General features: G+C 37.4%; 1 protein-coding gene across 5 annotated transcripts in view; it reads right to left on the bottom strand.

Annotated features, from left to right (window-relative positions):
* The window catches only part of LOC110374834 (GATA-binding factor C), an 87,015-nt gene that overhangs the window by 35,428 nt on the left and 31,434 nt on the right, over positions 1-20,153 (bottom strand). For 3 of the 5 annotated variants that reach the window (XM_021332722.3, XM_021332723.3, XM_049846925.2), the window contains exon 4: positions 14,031-14,182. In XM_021332722.3, coding sequence (XP_021188397.2) covers positions 14,031-14,182 — 152 coding nt within the window. Of the gene's footprint in view, positions 1-14,030; positions 14,183-14,490; positions 14,506-20,153 lie in introns of all 5 variants that reach the window. The other 2 variants (XM_049846924.2, XM_049846923.2) reach the window with 2 other exon arrangements.

Here is a 20,153-nt window from a genome sequence, read left to right as displayed (position 1 = left end):
ACGGCCAAATTAAAAGTATGGTAACAGGACAAAGGGTCGGGATGTTCGATTGGTAAACAAGGGTGGCCCGTTTCAGTTAACAATACGGATTAATTATCGGCAGAAATCGACGAGTCAAATATACCTGTCACGAGTGTAGAACGTCGCGGTCCAATTTATATGGGCCCCGGGCCCCCGAACAATGGTAAAAGCGGTAAACACAATGGGAAACGGGTGCAAAATGAGCAAAAGTGGAGCGCCCGCGCCGCGAGGTAAGCTCTTGTGCAGACTCCAGCAAATGTATGAAACGATTAATTACTTTAATAGACTTTGTTCCTCTATAATAAATCCTAAATATTCCTCCTATTTAACAAAACTTTTTGGTAAAATTTTAAATCAAACTCTTTCAAAGTTAGGTTCTAAATTATGTAAGTACCTAAGTACTTTTGGCTAATGATGAGTCCTATGAAAACAATTGTAACAGCTACCTCCACAGGCTGTGTATGTAAATGGTTAGGGTTGAAATACATGCGAACACGGCGGCGCACGCGCGTGCAGTGACGTGCGGACCACCAAGCCGCGGTGTCAGCCCTTGATTCACTGACGTATGGCTTAGGGCTGCCAGGTACGAGCTGGCTAATGTTTGCAGTGACTATTTTGATATTTAATACTGATTGCTTTTGGTGGTTCAGGGAAGTAGTTTCATTGTAAGAATATTTATTTGGAGTCAAAAAGTACATCAGTAAATAAGTGAGGTTTTAACGAATAAAAAATTTTACCTCTTCATGTTAACAGTGACTGAAAGCTTCAGTTATTCAACATGAAGCTCGTAGAGGAACTTTTATAGTTAGAATGTAGGGGCTTATGTGCCATTATTCGCGACAACACCCACATATATTGTGAAACTTGTTGAGCCAGCCCTGTGCGAGCGGCGTGGCGGCAGCGACAAGCGTAGCATTGTTAGGCGGAGGCCGCCCTCAGCCCTGAATAAATACATTCATATTGCCACTCTAAATATCTGCGATCGATGCTCCGTACGCCTCTCAAATGCCGACGCACCACAAAAAAACGATCATCCATTAAACAACACATTATTACGTTTTATTTGTTCCAGAATTCATTATGGTTGCCCTTTTTAATACTCAGTAACAGCACTAGTCATCATCTATGAACGCTGCACATAATCGTCTAATTCACCCCTAAGACAACATTGCCTGCGAGATAACCACTATTATCCGCATAAAATCACATCAAGTGAGGTGTTTGCGAACGATTTAGATCGTTAACACTAACAACTTATTCTATCGACCTCCCGCGTTTAATCGCGCAAAATCTACCGCATCGCGTCGCATTCGGCGCGCCAAAATGTGCAGAAAATGGAAAAAACATGGCGCTAAACCGCGAATCCGTATGTATTTAAACGCCGAATTCGAGATTCCAATTCTCAAAAAAGCGGCCAGCGCTCGGTCATTTAAATTTTTCCAAAACGTGAACACAATGGAACAGATTCAGAAAGTTTGTTGATTTTCTTGTTTTCTTTTTAATTTTAAATATAAAAAAGGTATTCGGTTCGGCAAGGGCTGTCACATCATTCCAGCGCTGCTAAGTGACGCCGGACGCACGTCAGTCCCCTGGATGTGTTTTATTTTCATACGAATCGGACTGACTCGACTTGTTTTTTGTTATCATAGTTGTCGTAACCAAGTCTCGTACCTAATACGGATATTTTTATAATTGTTTATCGTGTGATCCTTTGTTGGGATTTTAATTTTATTGTGAGCTTTTTATTTTTTTGTTACTTAGTCGCTGCATTCCAATAACATTTCAGAATAATGTTTCTGGAACCACTTCTAAGGCTTTGTTTATTACTACAACGGATACATAATTTCAAGAAATATTTTACAGATGGGTCTAGATAGCAAAATTAATATTCATAAGTTATTTCTAGGCAGCGCAGCCTAGATTATGAAACGCAAGAAATGAGCAACGGAACAAGTTTAGAACCGTCTATGAGTTTTACGTTCATGGCATAGGTCGGCTATTCGTCATTATATATCAGATCACAAGAAATTTCACGAGACTGATTAAAAGTAACTGTAGCCCAGATAGAATATCACCGTAAGACAATAAAGGCCCGGCTCAGAGGCGACACGCCGCGTCTTGGCGCGATTGACGTCCGACCACATGACGCTAAAAGGTCTATTGTATACGAAACGCTCGTTACGACGCCGTCCAACCGGTCTTTAACACGCTCGGACAATGATCACTCTATACATAGTAGCCGTTCATCTTCCACACGGTAAAACATAGCTCGTATTAGAGATATTAGCTGGCCAACCTGTTTTAATTGTGGAGCCATTCCTTGAGAATCTAAATGTTTTCGGGGCGTGGTTTTATACAGTTAATTTTAATGTTTGACATGTATTTTGCTATTTTGATGACTTTATATTTATTTAACTGTAATCAGTTGAGTTTCATAAAATTAAATGATGTGATGTTCCCACGGATATGTGTCTTTGGTAGTAGTAAAAACATAATAATTTTAATGTGTCATAAAGCACCCGTAGTGACCTGAAATACAGTGAAGCTAGTAGTAATAAAAACAATTATGCTAAACCGAAGCTCATTAAACAATTCACGTGGGTAAATACTGTCACAGTCGATAAGGCTATCGCATCGCGATGCGTGATCTTACATCGCGGATAATATCGGATTGCGTCAATTACGCGATCCGCCTCGATCGCGCGATACATACAAATGTATTGTATGCAACGACCTTTATTTAGCGGACCACTGGAAGCCTGTGTACAACCGCTTTACAATACGAATCATAAAATAAAAGGCACAACAATCCCACTAATAGTAACCCTTTCGTGTTCTTTCAAACATAAATCTTTGCTATAAGCCTGTTTAGTGGTAAATTATAGATTTATTGTACTTACTATAATATCTATGGATACTGTATGAATCATCTACAGCAATGCCGTTAGGTTTTCTTACATAATAAAACCATCTAGGCGCGCTGTTCTCCATAATAAATGCCAGTTTTAACCCTATCACTACCCAAGCTGTGCTAGTTTTAGTAAGATAAGTCGTTGTGGGTAAGTGCGTGCTTTACGTAACATTTTCAGAATCTATGAATTATCCATTGTGGAACGGTTGCTGTTTAAAAATGTAGCCTTAAAATGTTCTGGTGGTTTTACATTATAATTGATTTTGACGTACTCTGTCACCAATAAGAGAGCGGGAGCTACGTATCGGATTGTAATTTGAGCGAGCGGCGGGAGTCTCGTTTGTTCCATTTAGCGGAGCAGTAGCGAGACACGGAAGTGACCGGAGACCCCAAGTAGGTCCCGGTGGCTTGTACACAGGCCGCGTGGGACGACATTACAACGTTGACAAAACACTCGCCTTTACCCGGTATTAACGTTTCGCGAATACAGTTAAATGGAATTATACGTGCCTCGAGATACCACACCGACTCCCATATGAACACCAAGATTAATTTGTACCGATTTTTCACAATCGCCTTTGATAAATAACATTATAAAACATACAATCAAAGTGAAGGAATAAAATCAAAATAGATGGGTTTTGGTGTCCCGCGGCATATGTTGCAGATATCAATAATTGAAAAGCGAACTTATTAAATATGCTTATAACACGGTGTTGGCATTGTTCGGGAGTCGCGTCATTAGTCAGGGAGACACGGCGCTCGAACCCGACAATTTGAGCGCGGCGCGCACTCGCCGAACGCACAGTAAATTGCGGGTTGCCACCTCGCACCGCTACTTTTATTTATTTGTATTTATAAAGCATTCGGATCCTAATTATATTGGCGGTGAGCGTAAACTGTGATTCGAGTAGGTAATGCTTTTTGGAACAGTTGGTGGCTCCGCGCGCTGACGGGTTAATGACAGCCCGAGCTTCCTGCTATGTTAATTGTGTAGAGGAAGTCAATAGGCGCGGGCGCATCGCATTATTTATTACTTGTAGTTTTGGTTTTGTTTTGTTGCGTCACGTTCGGTAGCAGGCACTTACCCGACTGTCAGTCTCCCCGAGGCTTAGTCCAGATTATAACGTAATACGGTAGTTTGCTTGTCTGTAGTGCCATTCAAACGATTGCTTAATGCATTTAATTGCTGGTCGACTAACAAAAACTTAGTGACGAATTTTTGACACTCACGGATAAGATTTTTTTCAGCGATTAATCGCAAACGATTAGGCACTTGTTCACGGTGTGTTTTTTATTATTAGTGTGTTTGATAAGATCTAGATACAAGTATTAAGATTTTAATGTTCAAAGAGGATTGATTTGTTTAAGTCTTTTTTCTAATTCGTTCGAACGTAATTTAATTTCGAATAACATATTTTAATTAAACTTTAGTTTAGTACCTGTGTACTTGAAGTATTAAAGGTATAGAAGTGTTGATTGCACATGATGTTAAATCGAGATGATTGCTTGGGTAATCCCGCGCCGTGCAATTTGAGGCTCTAAATCATTGGGGACGTCTCGCGTCTGCCAGCAGCTACTGATAAATAACAGCACGGAGCCGCGAGACGATTAGTGTAACAAGAGAATCATTCATTTTTAACTGCAATACAGCTTTTATTAAGCTATTATGCCACTGCACATTAATAATGCCGAATGTCAAGTTGCAGAACATTTACTAAAGGTGCTGCATTATCTCCCTAGAAAATGCTAAAATAATGTTCTTAGTTTGTTATATTTTTCATGAGATAAAAAGATGTATGAGTATTATTAGCATTTACATTACGTTCTTCTTTATAAGAATGACACATCAAAGCTTAAGAAAAAATACCGACAGTAAATCTCCAGAGAACATTAATTAACATTTGCATATGCGGTTTGTTTATAAATTGTGTTGCCTAATTAAAAAGGCAATAGGTATGTATTTGTTTATTCTATTAGGTTGACATGTGCAGGCCTAGTTACGGGGCTATGCATCGTGAATGGAGGCACGTTCGAGCGAGGAATCGATTCTCCCCGCTTCGCCGCGTGAAATCGGGCGCGCGCTCTCATTTACAATCGATCGCCATTTACCCGACCGCCTGATTCGATTACACAAACCCTTATTCGATAAATCGATTTGGACTAAACATGATATTAGTGATGCTTGTAAAACTGTATCGTTATTTCTTGTGTAGGAAGTGTGTTTTTAGTGAACGCTTTGCAAAGTGTCTTAATTTGCTATTTCAACAATTTTATTTTGTTTTTTAATCTCTCGAAATTATGCGTTTCATAAATTTTGAATAGGGAGAATTAACTTATAATATTAAATAGCCACTTTAGTAAGTGTGGGAAACTGGTATAAGTATCTAAATTAGAAACCACATGACAATTAGATCCAATAGATATGGTAAACATTATGGCTCCAAAATAAACAACAACTTGTAGAAATAGAAAAAAATGTCAAACGCCAAAATATATTTTGACAAGACAAGAAATGGGCATGTTTCTCCCGTGCACTCCATCATGACAATTTATGGCCCCCACAAGGTCTGTTTCCTCGTTATTAATATCAACATTAATTGTGTCCCAATATCCTGACCATAAATGTCATGGCCACTGGCGCCTAGCACAGGTACAAAAAAAAAACTATAAAAGTACGTACAAAAACGTTCAATTCCCCACACAATGAACTGTGAGTCAGGTGAAAAAAAAACTTCCAAAATTTATAACACCCCGGCCACCGGTATAAAAATCCTGAGAATAGTAATTTTTCTTACAAAATTTAGTGATATGTCAAACCTGTTCGACGTAGCAAATAAAAATGTACGAAGCGATGTAGAAAAAAAACAAAACTAAAGACTTTGGGTTATTGCTAAAACAAGGGAAGGTTACCATATCAATCAAGGCGTTGACAAAAGTGTATTTTTTTCCTCGTACTCAGGCCGTGGGATGAAAAAAGGGTCCGTGTTAATGGAAATGCAATAAAAGAGAAGCGAGCGTTGCGCGGGCGCTGGCCGGTCTACCCCTCCCTGCGTAGCGTCACTCGGGCTTCAAACGGATATTTGTTTAACTTTTTAAAGCTTTTTCTTTAATACCCTGAAATTACCCAGTTTTTTCACCACACGGATATTATAGTAATAAACTTTATGTACAGGTCGACCTACAAAAAAGGTATTGATTGAGTACTTTTTATAGTCGTTAGTCAGAAGCTTTATAGGTACTTTGACCACTAGCGAAGCAACGGAATATATTAATAAATAATAAATGTCTAGAGTGGCACTTGATACATATCAAAACATGTGCTACCTTCTACCTATGTCACTTTTACAATGTAACTTTACTTACGAAATGTCGACTCAGGAATCAAACCTCATACTTGAGACTTGATAACAATTGCACCATAGCGACATACGGTCAGGTAGGTTGGATGGAGTGCGAGAACAGTAAAAATGTTAGTGCGATGCGACCCCCGCGGCGCGGATAGTCCCGTGTGTCACTCACGGTGCGTCGCCGTCGACCGGCCATTTTTTGCCCAACTCACGAAATGTTTTGGCGTTTAACATGTCATTATTAAGGTATTTTAATTTGAAAGTATCATATTGTACCTTGAGAAATAAAGGATTAAAAATATACCTACAATGTCAATCAAACGAACAGCCCGAAAACATAAAACATTTGAACATAAATCGAGGTTTGATTATGCGAAATGGACAATTTAAATTAATTTGAGGAAACATTTTTGTGTATAATTTGCCTAATTAAGTAAGTATGTATATCGCTATCAGCTTATACAATGCGCCGCAACAAAATGGCCTAGGTAAGCTATCATTTTATTTTAGCGTACTGCAACTTTCCATCGGCTACTCTTTAAAATCGAGTATTACTTTCTAGATCAAATATCTAGCTGCATTCAAGGTACATAATGAGGCTAATAAAACTTACGTCACAAGATTTCTACAAAGTACTCATAACAATTAGTGTACGCTGTCAAGCGCCATTTTAATTAAGGTTTGAAAGTGAATAACAAAACGTTCATATACGTCTGCAAGGATTACGATACGGATCTTAAACTGCAATATTAATTCAACAGCCCGTTATAATTTCAATCATAAACAATAATACAAATCAACATATCGTAGTAATCCGTAATAGCGGGTGACCGCAAAACGTGAGCGACGGAGCGCAATCTGTACATAGTGACATGATATGAGTCACTTGCTTGTCTAATATCAAACAGATACTGTTCACATGGTTTTTGTGTCACGATTCGGTAGTATTAATGTATGCATCTGTAGCTGGCACGCGAGCTCAAGTATTTGTCTTAAACATTCCTGTGCCTTATGCTGTCGCAAACTGTGCAAGATTTGTCATCCTCAACAATTATTTTTTGTGATTTTTTACGAAAACAGAACAATGCTGTAAAGCGTTTTTAAAATAATCACCCCACATAATATAAAAAAATAATCAAAAATATACCTAATAAACGGTTCAAATATCGCTTTCCAGCTAACACTTGGGCCAACCTCACGGGTACAATTTATTCGACGGCGAGCGGTGATCGATGACCGTCGAGACTTGTCGGGCCACCGAGACACGGACAACGGTCACTACCGTTCCTAATGTTACGAAAAAAATATTTTACCACGATCCAAATTCGAAAATTTAATTATTTTAAGACTGCCAGTAATGTTTTTTGGTGGGGAGAGTTTAGATTAAAAAGAAATCCTGAATGGTTCGGTTTTTGAATGCTGACAAATGTTTATAACTGAATGCAGCTTTTCTTTTTATAAATGTTGTATAATTTATATTTGATGAAGTTATTTCGAGCACATGTAGAACCTTTTCTGTGCTAGAAAAGGCCTGTGCCTTGCAGTAGGACGAACTGGCCAATGATGATAATAGAGTCCTGAAGTCTGGGCTTTTATAACACATTTATGTAACCAATTCATTGTCATACCAGCTCCTTAATAAATCGGAACCATTGAACAATATGATAAAGACTTGGCAACGTTCACAATAAATTATTCGTAATTTATGACATCACATCGATTAATAGATCAGGTAGACAGTGTGGGACCGATTCCTGTCACTACGTTTAAGGCACAAAATTCTTATTGTAATAATTTATTTGGCATCAGACCCACTCCTGAATGCCAAATAGGAAAGTTCTATGACCGTCGGTTTGGTACAAATTTAAATATGTACCACATGTACCTATTGTGGTACATTATGTATTCAAAGTACAGATGTTGAGTAATAAAAATTAATTGAAGTGTGTAATTTTAGTTTAACAATGTGAACGGATAATTGGATCCGTGTTGAACTTTTATTGGTAATTTAAGCAATGAGAAAGTTAGACGTAGTAAATAAGTTGCTTATGTTTATGCTAACTCTTGAAAGTTGTGTTTCAAAAACAAATATTTCTCTGTTTCTAAAAAAGTAATAAAGTTATAGTTAGATAGATAAAATTCAGCTATCAAGAAACTATGTCTACTATATTGCAAAGGTTTTGTGTCTTCGTAAGGCAAAACTAGCTCTTTCAATTTATGATTGTTACCTTAATAGGGTTCCTGTTTATCCTAGAACATGTCTTACACACATGCAAATTAAACGTTATTCTTTAAATAAAATGGTATATAGTATGTAATATAGGAAACAATCAAAAAGAAAGTTCCCCGTCACGGCCACTAGGTTCAACTCAACGCTATAAAACAGTATAGAGCCTCTACGTCGAAAATCGCGCTATTATATTATATTATTATTGTAATTTACATAATCCGCAATATTTAGTTTATTACCCACGCATAATCCCTAGCGCGTGCATTTTAATTGCTTTATTAAAAGTACCATTCATACTCTGGTTTAATGGAATATGGTTCATCAAAATACTGCTTTATTAACACTACCTAACATTTTACCAGAACACGAAAAAAAACTTGAAACTTTCTCGTGGATATATGTACCTTACAAACCCTATGTATGATACAGGCAATTGATACTTTCAAAAAGCCGTAAAAAAGCTTTTCAGCCTTACTACAAAAACTTAAACATCAATTGAACACATGTCTAAAAAAGTGTGGCTGCAAAATGGACCTTATTTCAACGTCATAATCTGTCATTTTTAGACAAGTGTTCAACAGACGTTTAAAAGTTTTGTGGTACGACACTTTATGTTTAAAAATGTTTCCTACGCCATGCAAAAAGGTTTCTAGTAATAAATACATTCTGTAAAGTTTATCGTTTAAACAAATTAAAGAAATAAATAGGCAAAATACACATGTAACATTATCTCGTAGCATACGTGTCTACACTACCGTCTACTTATATTTCTGCTCCTGCGCAGGCTTAATGCGAATGAAATTGTAGGACTTTTGTTTGTGACCTTTAAGTTGGTAAAATATGTATATGCTAAATAATGTATGTTCTAAAGTATAAATAAATGCCCTATTTATTCTGTAATCTTGTAAATAATCCTAGTTTCTTTGAAATAAATTAATTTAATGTCAATTTTTGAGTTCATCTGTTCAACTGTCTGAAATCATGCTTCCAGTCCTAAGAACACAGATGAGATAAATAACAAAGTTTGATTGTGTCATCTTCAATTTTCTACCTGCATTCAAATGAAATTATGCCTGAAATCATGCTTACAGTAATACGGTTTTATAGGGTCATCTTCATAGAGACTACTTGTAGTTGAGGAAATAATTGAAAAATCTAGAGAATCCTAAACACCAAATTTTCCTTAATAAGATACCCATCAATCATCATTAAAACGTGTCACACTTAAATAGAACTCTTAAGTGTCACTAAGATTTTCCTTACCTAAAGGAAACCCTTATGGACAGTTTTCCTTGTCCATTTCAGTACATTCAAATCATGCATTACGACTACGAATACTAATGTTATGCTAACTCTTTTCCTTAAAGCAAGAAGATAATGTCTACCTATTATGATTAAGACCAGATATTAGGTACCTGGATGTGTTGAGCTTCTATGGTGACTTCCGAAGTATGCCCATTTGCAAGAGAATGGAGCCTTTAAATCGACTTATATGTGTACTCTTTTAAGCTATCTTAAACTTTCCATCAACTAACTTAGCTTTACAACAAAAAAATAATATTATAACCAGCCACATACCATACAGCACGTGCAAATAAAAGCGCATAACGTTAACACTAGTGTCCACTTATATTTCTGTCGGCTCCCGGCAAGCTGCCCGCGATATATTGCGCGCACCCCTCGTAACGTATGAAGCGCTTTATAGTGCTCTTGCGCAACTTTATTGCTTTTCGAGTTAAGGTGGTGCTACACTGGTTAATAATGTTCAAAGTTGAAGAAAAAAACGAACATAAATTGAATAAATAATTTAATTTAATACATTTTTTTTGTTTGTTTGTTTGTATTCCAAAGACTAACCTAACTAACAAAATACTGAACCAATTTGAAAAAATCTTTCGCTGTTGAAAACTACACTCTTCCCAAGTAACGAAGGCTATATTTTATCCCAATACGGGTAGGTAGTAGTTTACACGGGACGCGGCTGAAATCGCGGGAAACGGTTAGTCGTTTTTGATTTTAGCAAAACATAAAAAAAAATAATAAAAAATACTATTTTTTTTTGTACGCATTACAATGGTTCTTACAAGCAATTACCTGTGTATGTAAGTTTACCTAATAAAGACTATAACTGTCACATCCGAGTGTATAATAATGTGAGAGACGGACAGGTACAACTGTTCTATATTATTTATGGATTGGCCTTTTAAATAATGGCTAAGCAACTGTAGGTATAACATCATGTTGAATAACTTTGCATTCATCGATGAATTTTTTACATAAGTTTCTTAAGCTTGTCACCAATTACTTAATATGGGGAACTTAAACATTTCATTATAATAATAAATCTATTATGAGAGTTTCAAAGAAATTATGAGAGATTTTTTGTGTGTTTGACAGTTTCTAAACTGTCAACGTCAAAGTTTTGGATTTGACATTTTTGCATCGAGTGAGTTCGCTCCCTTATGCGTTCAGAAATACAGGTGCACGCGCATAGTCTTTTATTTTCCATAATTCTATTTTATACTTAAACAATTTATTGTTCACGTTGTCAGTACTGACAAACAAAGCTTGCCGACGTTACAACTGCCTCGCTAAACTAAATATTTTTATGAATTATACTACAAACAAAGGACAGATCAAGTTAATTCTGTGACTTTTACATATTTTGTCGTAGCATGAAGAGAAATGGGAAAGTGGTGGTTCAGCATTTTTATAGCATTAAAGAATGTTTCTGTGACTTAGGTATTTCACAAAAATGATTATTTTAGTAAAATGAACTTTGAATAAATTAGCAACAACAGATAGGATTTTCAAGTTTCAAGAAAATGGCAACAGGGCCATTATTTTTAGTTATTAAAAAATATATATAAACTTTTATTCGGTCTCTTGAAAAAATATATCAAATTAATTAATTAATATAACAACTAGACTTGACATGGCTATTAAATACTTAACTTTATCCTAGGAATTTTATTAAAACATATTACTACTTTATAACTTTCTCAGAATTTGTTATTTTTCTGCAATAAAATCTTTATCGCCGTCTTCGTCTTAACATAATTATGTTACGCTTCAGCTGTCACTTGCTAGTCTATTTGCATTTATAATTTCACATAAAGTGACACTAGAGAGTGTAAGGAAATTAATCTTTGTCTAAAAACTTGAAGCTCACTAATCAGTTTTATTTATAATGCTGCATTTAAAAATTTAAATATAAATTACTATTTTAGTAATTCACTAGAAAGCTGAACACGTCAGAACATAAGACAGTGTGTTATATTAAAATTTATTACATTAGTGGCCACATTTATGCATAAGTTAATAATATAATTCTAACGCTTTATTTATACCGAGTTTTTGCTTAAACAATAATCCTATTTCGCTAATTAATGTGTGCAATATTTCGAGCACAAATGACGCAAAGGTCATAATTTCGGTAACACTATTGTCTTATTGCAGTGTTGCCACCATTAACGCATTAAGAAAAAATAATTGTATTTATTCCACACATTAGATTACGTATTGTCCTAAAATTTCCCACCTAATTCTAATTCGTGTCAAGTGCACATCATAATTGGGCTAGTCCAATTATTATGAATAGAAATTATTGTTTTAATTCATTGTTGTGCTTGCATTAAATATTCAACGTATTGTCCAATTAGTTAGAACAAGGCCGTGGTTTCTTAATGCCTTAATTGCCGCCATTTTGCCGTGTAACAATTTAGTTTTAATTAATTCTAATAAGAATGTTTGCAGATTGATGTTTAAAGTGGTTAGTAAACTGAATAGTTGTCTAGGGCACGAACTTAAAGGACTAGGTTGGGCCTTTGTTTTGCAATCGATAACTTTGGTATTGCCTGCCGGTACTCGATACGTTCTTATTGCGATATTGTACTTCAAAGTGAACTTACTCAAACAATAACAACGGCACTTGTATTTACGGAGCAGTTAAAGGAAATGCCGTACTTAGCAGCAGTTAGCACTATTGTAACGTCATAAAAATGGAGGTTATCTTGATGCCAATATAACGTTATTAGAGTCATTGTGGCACACTCGCGGACGCTCCTCAGGATTAGCCAAGAGCAGGGACGGTCGGTAGGCGGGCATTGTCTCACACTTCCCACAACGAAAATAAAAGTGAGAATTCAATCTTCCCCGCAGCACATTAACGGTATCTCTCCACACTACAGTGAATCTAAATATTAAAACCGCGTTACGAACATCCGGGTTTAAAAACCATGACTTCGCTCTCGTATAAGTTGTTTTACAAAATCGCTCCTATTATACTATTGTGGAAACAAAAAACGTTACTTTAAGTTACTTTATCAATTTAAGTAATCGTTAAACAGGGACGCCATTATACGCATGTGGCCCGCAGCCATAACGCTGTACGTTGCAATGAAATCATAACGCTGGCATTACGTAATTTGGCCAACAAAAGGCAAATATTCCGAGCCATTCCGCTAGTTTATGTCTGCGAGACGGGTATTAAGGTAAATTGTACGTACAATTGCGCGCACGGGCCACTCGTTAGCCGACATGGGCTGACGTGACACCGAGCGGGCCGTATGTCGCATTGTTTCAGTTTTATGCGTACCCGACCTTAGATTAAATGTTAACTCCAAGATTTATGGCGGTCATGCGGAGGCTAGTTTAGTGGACGTTCAAGTCTTTCGTCGAAACGTTCAACTTTCATAAGAACCCAATTTGTGGGAGCGCTTAATGCGGTGTCGTGCACGGGTGTGCATGCTCCGCCTTTTTATTGCTGCCCCTTAACTGTAAACAACACCCATTCTCTGTGAGATTGTGTCGCTATGCCATTTGTAGATGAAGGAATGTTATCTTGAACACACGCCACTTGTAAGAAGGTGCTCGGTGGGGAGCTCTGCGCCGAATTGTAATAAAACGGATATGATCTACACTCGTAAAGTGAATCGCTTTCGTTACGACTGTACTCGGAAATGACGGGTGCATCGTTGTAAAAACTAACGTAGTGAGCCAATACATCATTGTTGCACGTTAATCTAATTATTATAATAGTCAGTTAATCAATGCACATACATTAGTTCTAAACGGGATTGATTGAGATTAACGAGTCGAATCGAACAACGCTACAAAGATCTGGAAGTTCAATTAGCACATGATATACGATGTAGTAGTAAAACTATTAATTTGTTAGAATTCCAGAAAGTGTCTAAGAACTTGTCTAGATAAACCGATCTAACATGCCTTTATGTACAAAATGTGCTCCACGTCAGTCTTGATATTATTTATTACCGACGTTTGTGGTTTAGCGCACATTGACTTTTTTACTCAAGTTTTTACGGCAAACAAATTGTTTTAATTCGTCGAGTAAACAAAACCTTTGGAATTTAATATACTAACAAAATATTTCTAGTTTAGAAATGTAAAAAAAATCGGGTATCACGCGATTAATTGCAGGTGATATCGCGGATTTACCGCTACTCGATCGGTTTATCCAGACAATGGAAAACAACAAAATTGGTCGGATTCTTACACTCACCAATCTTCGCTTGGGCTTGATCAGGGGTCTGTTCTGTCCGTTCATCTTGTAGTAGAGGCCGCACGCGTTGCAGAGGTAGTGGCCGGTGCCGTCGCGTCGCCAGAGAGGGGTGCTGGTGGCGCCGCAGTTCACGCACTCCCGACCCTCTGCGCCCAGACAGTATAGTCAGACAACCATATACAGGATAAAAACAATGTGAAAATTTCATTTGAGACAAAATTAAAGTAAGGAGGATTTAATAGGAAGTTGATAGTCTTTTGTTCAATATTGAAAAGTGGTTCCAAAATAAAGAAAATAGCTTCCAAAATGACTTATTCACAGTAGAATGATTTTACGCAACAGCAAAAGTAAGTAAAGCAAACAGTAACACCAAAACCAAAGTCAGAACTGCCAAGTAAACGTAATCTGTACCAAACCATAGATACGTAGCGCTGTATGGAAGGGTGGGAATTACCTGTTTCCTGGCAGGCTGGGAAAGATGAGAGAAAATCACATTCAGAAACATTACAAATAGAATTTCACTAACTAACAAAGCATGCTAACACCAAGCACCTACAAACGTTCTACATCATCCTTCAACACTTTTATCTTAACATCAACATAATTGCAATTACTACGAAAAAAATAGTAAAATATTCAATTAACTAGGGAAAGCGCGACGAGTTTCACTTTGAAGAAAATATATCAAGATTTTTTACACGCGAAGGAAAACTGAGAGAAAGTAACGTTACATCGGTTGTTGAGTTAGACATATGCGAAACGCCCTTTAATTATGGCTAGCACAATGTAACAATATTGTACATAATGATGGCAAATGAATTGTCTGGACTATTAGTAACAAAACTGAAACATGCTACAAAACCCAGCTCACGTAAGAAAGAACAAATAAAAACATTTAACCATCATAGATCAATAACGCATACTAATTTGGACTGCAACAACTAAAGCTGTTGCTACAAAAATAAATAGTTGTTGCAAAAACATCGGTGAGCGTCTAGCACTAAACAGAGCGGAACCAGAGCTATAAACTATTACCCACATGCTAATTTTCGCTGTGTGTAATTGTACACCTACATCTAAAACAATTTCAAACGCAAGCCATCGCCCCTCAACCATGAACCGAGTTGAATTGCAAATCTTCATAAACGAATCGAAATAAAAAACGCTCTCATAAATTCTACGTTTGACACCTAATTCATCAAACTAGCCAAGCGATGAAATACACTATTAAATAAAACGCTAATTCAATACTTTAATCATGCGTTAAGTTTATAAAGTCATGCAAATCTGACCCCAGGATGAGCCGGCCTCCGGGAAACTTTTAACGAATTTTGAACATCACAATAAGCAATTTGACCGAAATGCTTACATGGTTAGTGAGAGGATGTGTTCACATATGGGATGCGCGTGCGCCGCCCACAATCTTTCTCTAAACTCGATTACACGATCGATGATTTACCGAGATCGAATTTAAAAGCTCGTTACACCTTCGCATCCTCGACAGAGGCGTTCGATAACAAACTAACTACAATCAGTGTGGGAAATCTGAGGACGCGTGACAAACACCCGCACTTATCTATTAGTTCGTATACAACTGGTTTGACTCGAGCATATCGATCGGAAGTGTATCAATAGGTATCGTAATAATTATGTATCTAGATCTGATTATCCAAGTCCCAAGACGCACCAGGGCGGCGCGCTGAATAAATAATAATACGCGGGAACGTCGCCACGAAGGTGAAAGTGCTCGAATATCTGATAGAAAAAATACGTTAAACGAACCGAGATGTTTTACGAGCTTTAGGCAGTGCAGCCATTCATCTTTTTTATGTAAAACCAGATCAAAACCGGCAATTAAATCGCCCGGACCTTATCGAAAACTTATTGCGATCGGGCCAACGACTCACTTTTTGGACTAACCCTTTATATTTTTTTGTTACATCGATAAAACCTGTAATTTGTATCGAAGTTTGTAATAAATAAACACCAATAACGATTATTAGGAAAAAATAACAGGATATTACACGAGACCCGATGTTTTATGATAGTGTCTCTAGCTTAAGAGACGGATTTAGTTCATTAGTAACGTCTCTATTGGTAAAACGTTTGTGAAAGCCCGTGGTGCCGCGGGCGGCGACGTTTCACAAGATTTACAGCGGCCTGCCCCTCATACATCGACATTACACGTATTATTAAAGAGAACACTGTTCTGATTAATTACTATACGATTTAATTGTTCGATCCGGTTCAATGGTAACGTTTTAATACATTCACACCGAAGAGTTATATCTTAATTTCCCCTGACGGACGATCTCGGCGTTGCTCCGCCCGGCACGTGATTTAGACTCGACATAAAGATATCATTTTATTTTATCCGTAACGGTACGAGTCCACTGAGAATGCCTATCCTGATCTACTGCAACACGTATGAGGCTGAGCGAAAAATTCCAGTGTTTATTCAAAATTAGAATGCGGCGCGCTCTTTATAGCCCGGAGTGACGTGCGCTCGTGACGCGGCGCCGCTACGTGACCGCGATAAAAGATTTTCATCTGCCATATTTACGTAGGCGAGTGGGCGGTTTTTATTTTTCGAGAGTCTCCAGGCACTCAGGGCCCGTCGAGAACTCGCAAAGTTTTCACACGCTCCTGCCGCGTAGGGAAAACACTGCACACGGCGCATTTCGCTGAGAGTGCAGCGCGCGCCACTCGAGCGATGTTGACCTCAGAGCTATCGATGCGTTCGAAACAAACCAAGCCGGCCCGTTACTGCTCGATGAAACCACTAAGTAAAAACTCGTACATAGTCACGTATAACGTTAATGTGCACCAGGGTAATGTAATTTAAATGAAGGACTAATTCGCTCTCGTGTAGCGTGACGCGCTCTCTCGGCGCATCAGCCCATCAACACGTAACGGTGCCTATTTTGCATACAAACCATTAAATTATTGCTCAAAACTTATTCTTTGTTGCGCCACAGAGGCTGTTATTACGCTTTAATTATATGCCTGTATGCAAATAGAAAAATTTAATGGAAGCTGATGGTCTCGCTCGAGGTTTATTTTTATTGAGCATTGTGTTGCCAGGAAATACGTTAAAAGCAAAAAAACAACAAGATGTTACAAGTCATTGACTGGCCATTTCTATTTCACTTTTGTTTAGTCATTAAGCTATCGGTGGATAGTCAGTGCGGTATGATATAACGAGCGGTGATCAGGAATGAAGCCATTTTTCACGGCGCTTGCACTGCGCCGATGCTGTGTCGGTCGGCGGTCGGCGGACGCTCGTATTTGCATTCGTTATTAGCATACTGCGAGATAATTACGTGTGACGAGCGATGCGATGCCGCTCAGTAGCAACTAGCACTGAACTCCATGTAATTATTGTACATATACCGGTCATGTGTTGTCCGAGCACTGCGCACACCTCTAACGACCGGTCCATGCTACGATTTTTACCATAACCAGACTACATGTAACCGTTCGATTTGCATTTAACCGTGAACCGTTCTGATGCAGCATGTATTACAAGCTAGTAAGATAACGTAACATCTCTGTCCTCTAATTTTATAATTGAATTAATAGCCGCGGATGTCCAGCGTAAAATGCAAATTTCAAGTTGATGCAACTGTGGGCAACAATACACGTCGGCAGACCGTGACGGATTTGCTATACCTAACAACATTAACTTTGTACAATAAAGTTGGAAACATTCATTTAAAATACATTCGAATTAAACGAATTGGTGGCTTTGTTACTAAGTATTACTTGAAACGCGAAAGAAAGATTTATTGTTAGTGTTTTTGTGATTGTTGATATAATAGTGGATATTGTAAAAAGTGTTGCGTCGTCGGGCAAAAATAATAACATATTAAGAGTTGGCCGGAGCGTCATTCCTGGTGTGTGGCGGTCCGTGGCGCTCGCTCGCTAATTGGTTGCGCAACCGGGGAGCGCGCGCGTTGCTGCAACACGGCGCGTGACTCGCATCCCAATGTTACACGCGAAATTTCTCTGCCACTGTCAACGTGAATCTCACTATTAATTATTGATTTTCACACGGATTACGCGCAATATTAAGGCGCTGTTTCCAACTCTTATTGCAGTTTTCTGTCGCATTATAATGTCAAATTTAAGACAGCAATGGAGTATAAAGCTTGATTTAAACGTCTTACTCAACGTTCAATTCTCAGCTTTACCCAACGGCAATAAGAAAAGAATCGCAAGGTTCGATCAGTTGAACAAAGCGGTTGCATTTGAATTGTTATTGAACACAAAATCATTGAATAATTTGAATACAGTCTAAGTGAACGCAACATTGTTTTAGAAAGTGTTGAATGGTACTGTTTAAGAAATAGCCTGTATAATAACAGGTTACCATTGGAACTGACCGTTTATTATACGAATTGCCCTTTCCATGACATTCTTCAAATACAAACTACGTTTTAGGTCACGATTTTTCGATTGTTCGATCTAAATGCTACGTTGTACTAATCTTGTATCATTAATTCGTAATGTACAAAGAATTGATACTATGGTATTATCCGATGTTCAAGGCCGTAGGGTCTACTTGCCGACTCCTTATAAATTAACGAGTTGGAGCCTACATTTAAACATGGAACGGATTCACCTATCAATCGAATTGGTACCTAGGTTTCAAAAACAAGCTATAGTCCTCAAAGGCAGGTATCTATTGCTGCATTAATTTGTCCTAAAGTCCGCGTATATTGTAATAGGCAGGAGGCTCGAGGTCAGGCGATCGCTGGCACAATGGAATGGTCCACATCCGGCCGCCGCGCATTATCATAATACCGCTTCCACCAAGGAACTGCCACCTACTGCCCGATATATGTATATGCTGATGTATATACTTGTATATGCTAACACGTTTCATGTCACAAACACCTCATAGATTGTACTTCTTGATGTCACAACTGTGTAGAGATGATGTCTCTTAAATTAGCAACTAAGGACTATGACATGAGGTTGTCATAATTATTCCAAGTGGACAAAAATAAATATCCTTGGTCGTTTTTGATTTCCTCACAAACGGCATAAAAATAACCAATTATAAAAGCATCCAAAAACCGTTGTTAAGTAATTAATTATTATTATGAAAAAATATATATTAAAAACAAATCATTCGGGCATGTTACGACTAACTATCAATTAAATAAGTGAGCTAATAAACTATTTCCAATTACTTACAAACACACATTATTATAGCAGGCGTGTATTGAGTTTTTTACGACAATTATCAAGAACACGTCGGGTTTAACAAAAACTTAACGACGCGTGACATTGTGTAAATTGGATTAAAACCTGAACTTCTTTATGTACTTACACAACTTTTTTTTCTGCCTACTGACATGATTAGGTCTATGATTTGAAAATGGAATGCAAATCATACTTCGTGGGAGATTTTTACTTAATCTGTGGGCGAGGGTCAACTTTTAAATGCCAGTGACATTTTTAATTTGCTTTCGCGCCCGTCACAATGCCGATGATTGTATTCAATCTAAGATGCATATTAAATTAAAAATGAATTGTTACAATAGACAATGGACATAATTACTGCAGACATCTTAAATCACAACGAATTAACTTCTCGTTGTATAACTCTAAGAAGAAAATGCGAAACGAATTCTTTGGAGAGATTTACATTTTCATAATACACGGAAGTGTAAATAAGTGTCTACTTAGTTAATGGCTTTATCTGGTGCAATTAACGCTACGCTTACTTCTTTTCAATACGATTCTAATTATATCATGAGAAATCCATTATAACAATCTAGGTGCGACCGCGCTCGTGAGCGGGCTGGCTAATCCATTTGAAATTTCACTAAATATTGAACAAACATAATTGTAACGGGAGCTATTTAATTGTCTGTCTATATTAACAGTCACTGTACATAATTCTGCGCATTCATTATTCTAATATGAGACAATAAGCCGCCATTTTAGTTTCCGTCCATTGTCAAAGTTTAACAAGTACGGGAGATATAATTACATTTTCAAATATAAAATAAAGCTGCATTATGTGGTGTTAATACAATTAGTTGTGTAATTCTTTGTGTTATGTTGGCAGTGACGATAATGGTTTAGAGTGCTCTCGTTACGAAA

Source organism: Helicoverpa armigera, chromosome 4, assembly GCF_030705265.1.
Source record: "Helicoverpa armigera isolate CAAS_96S chromosome 4, ASM3070526v1, whole genome shotgun sequence".
NCBI lineage: Eukaryota > Metazoa > Arthropoda > Insecta > Lepidoptera > Noctuidae > Helicoverpa > Helicoverpa armigera.
The sequence above is the reverse complement of the archived record's forward strand: the minus strand, read 5'-3'. Positions and strand labels throughout refer to the sequence as shown.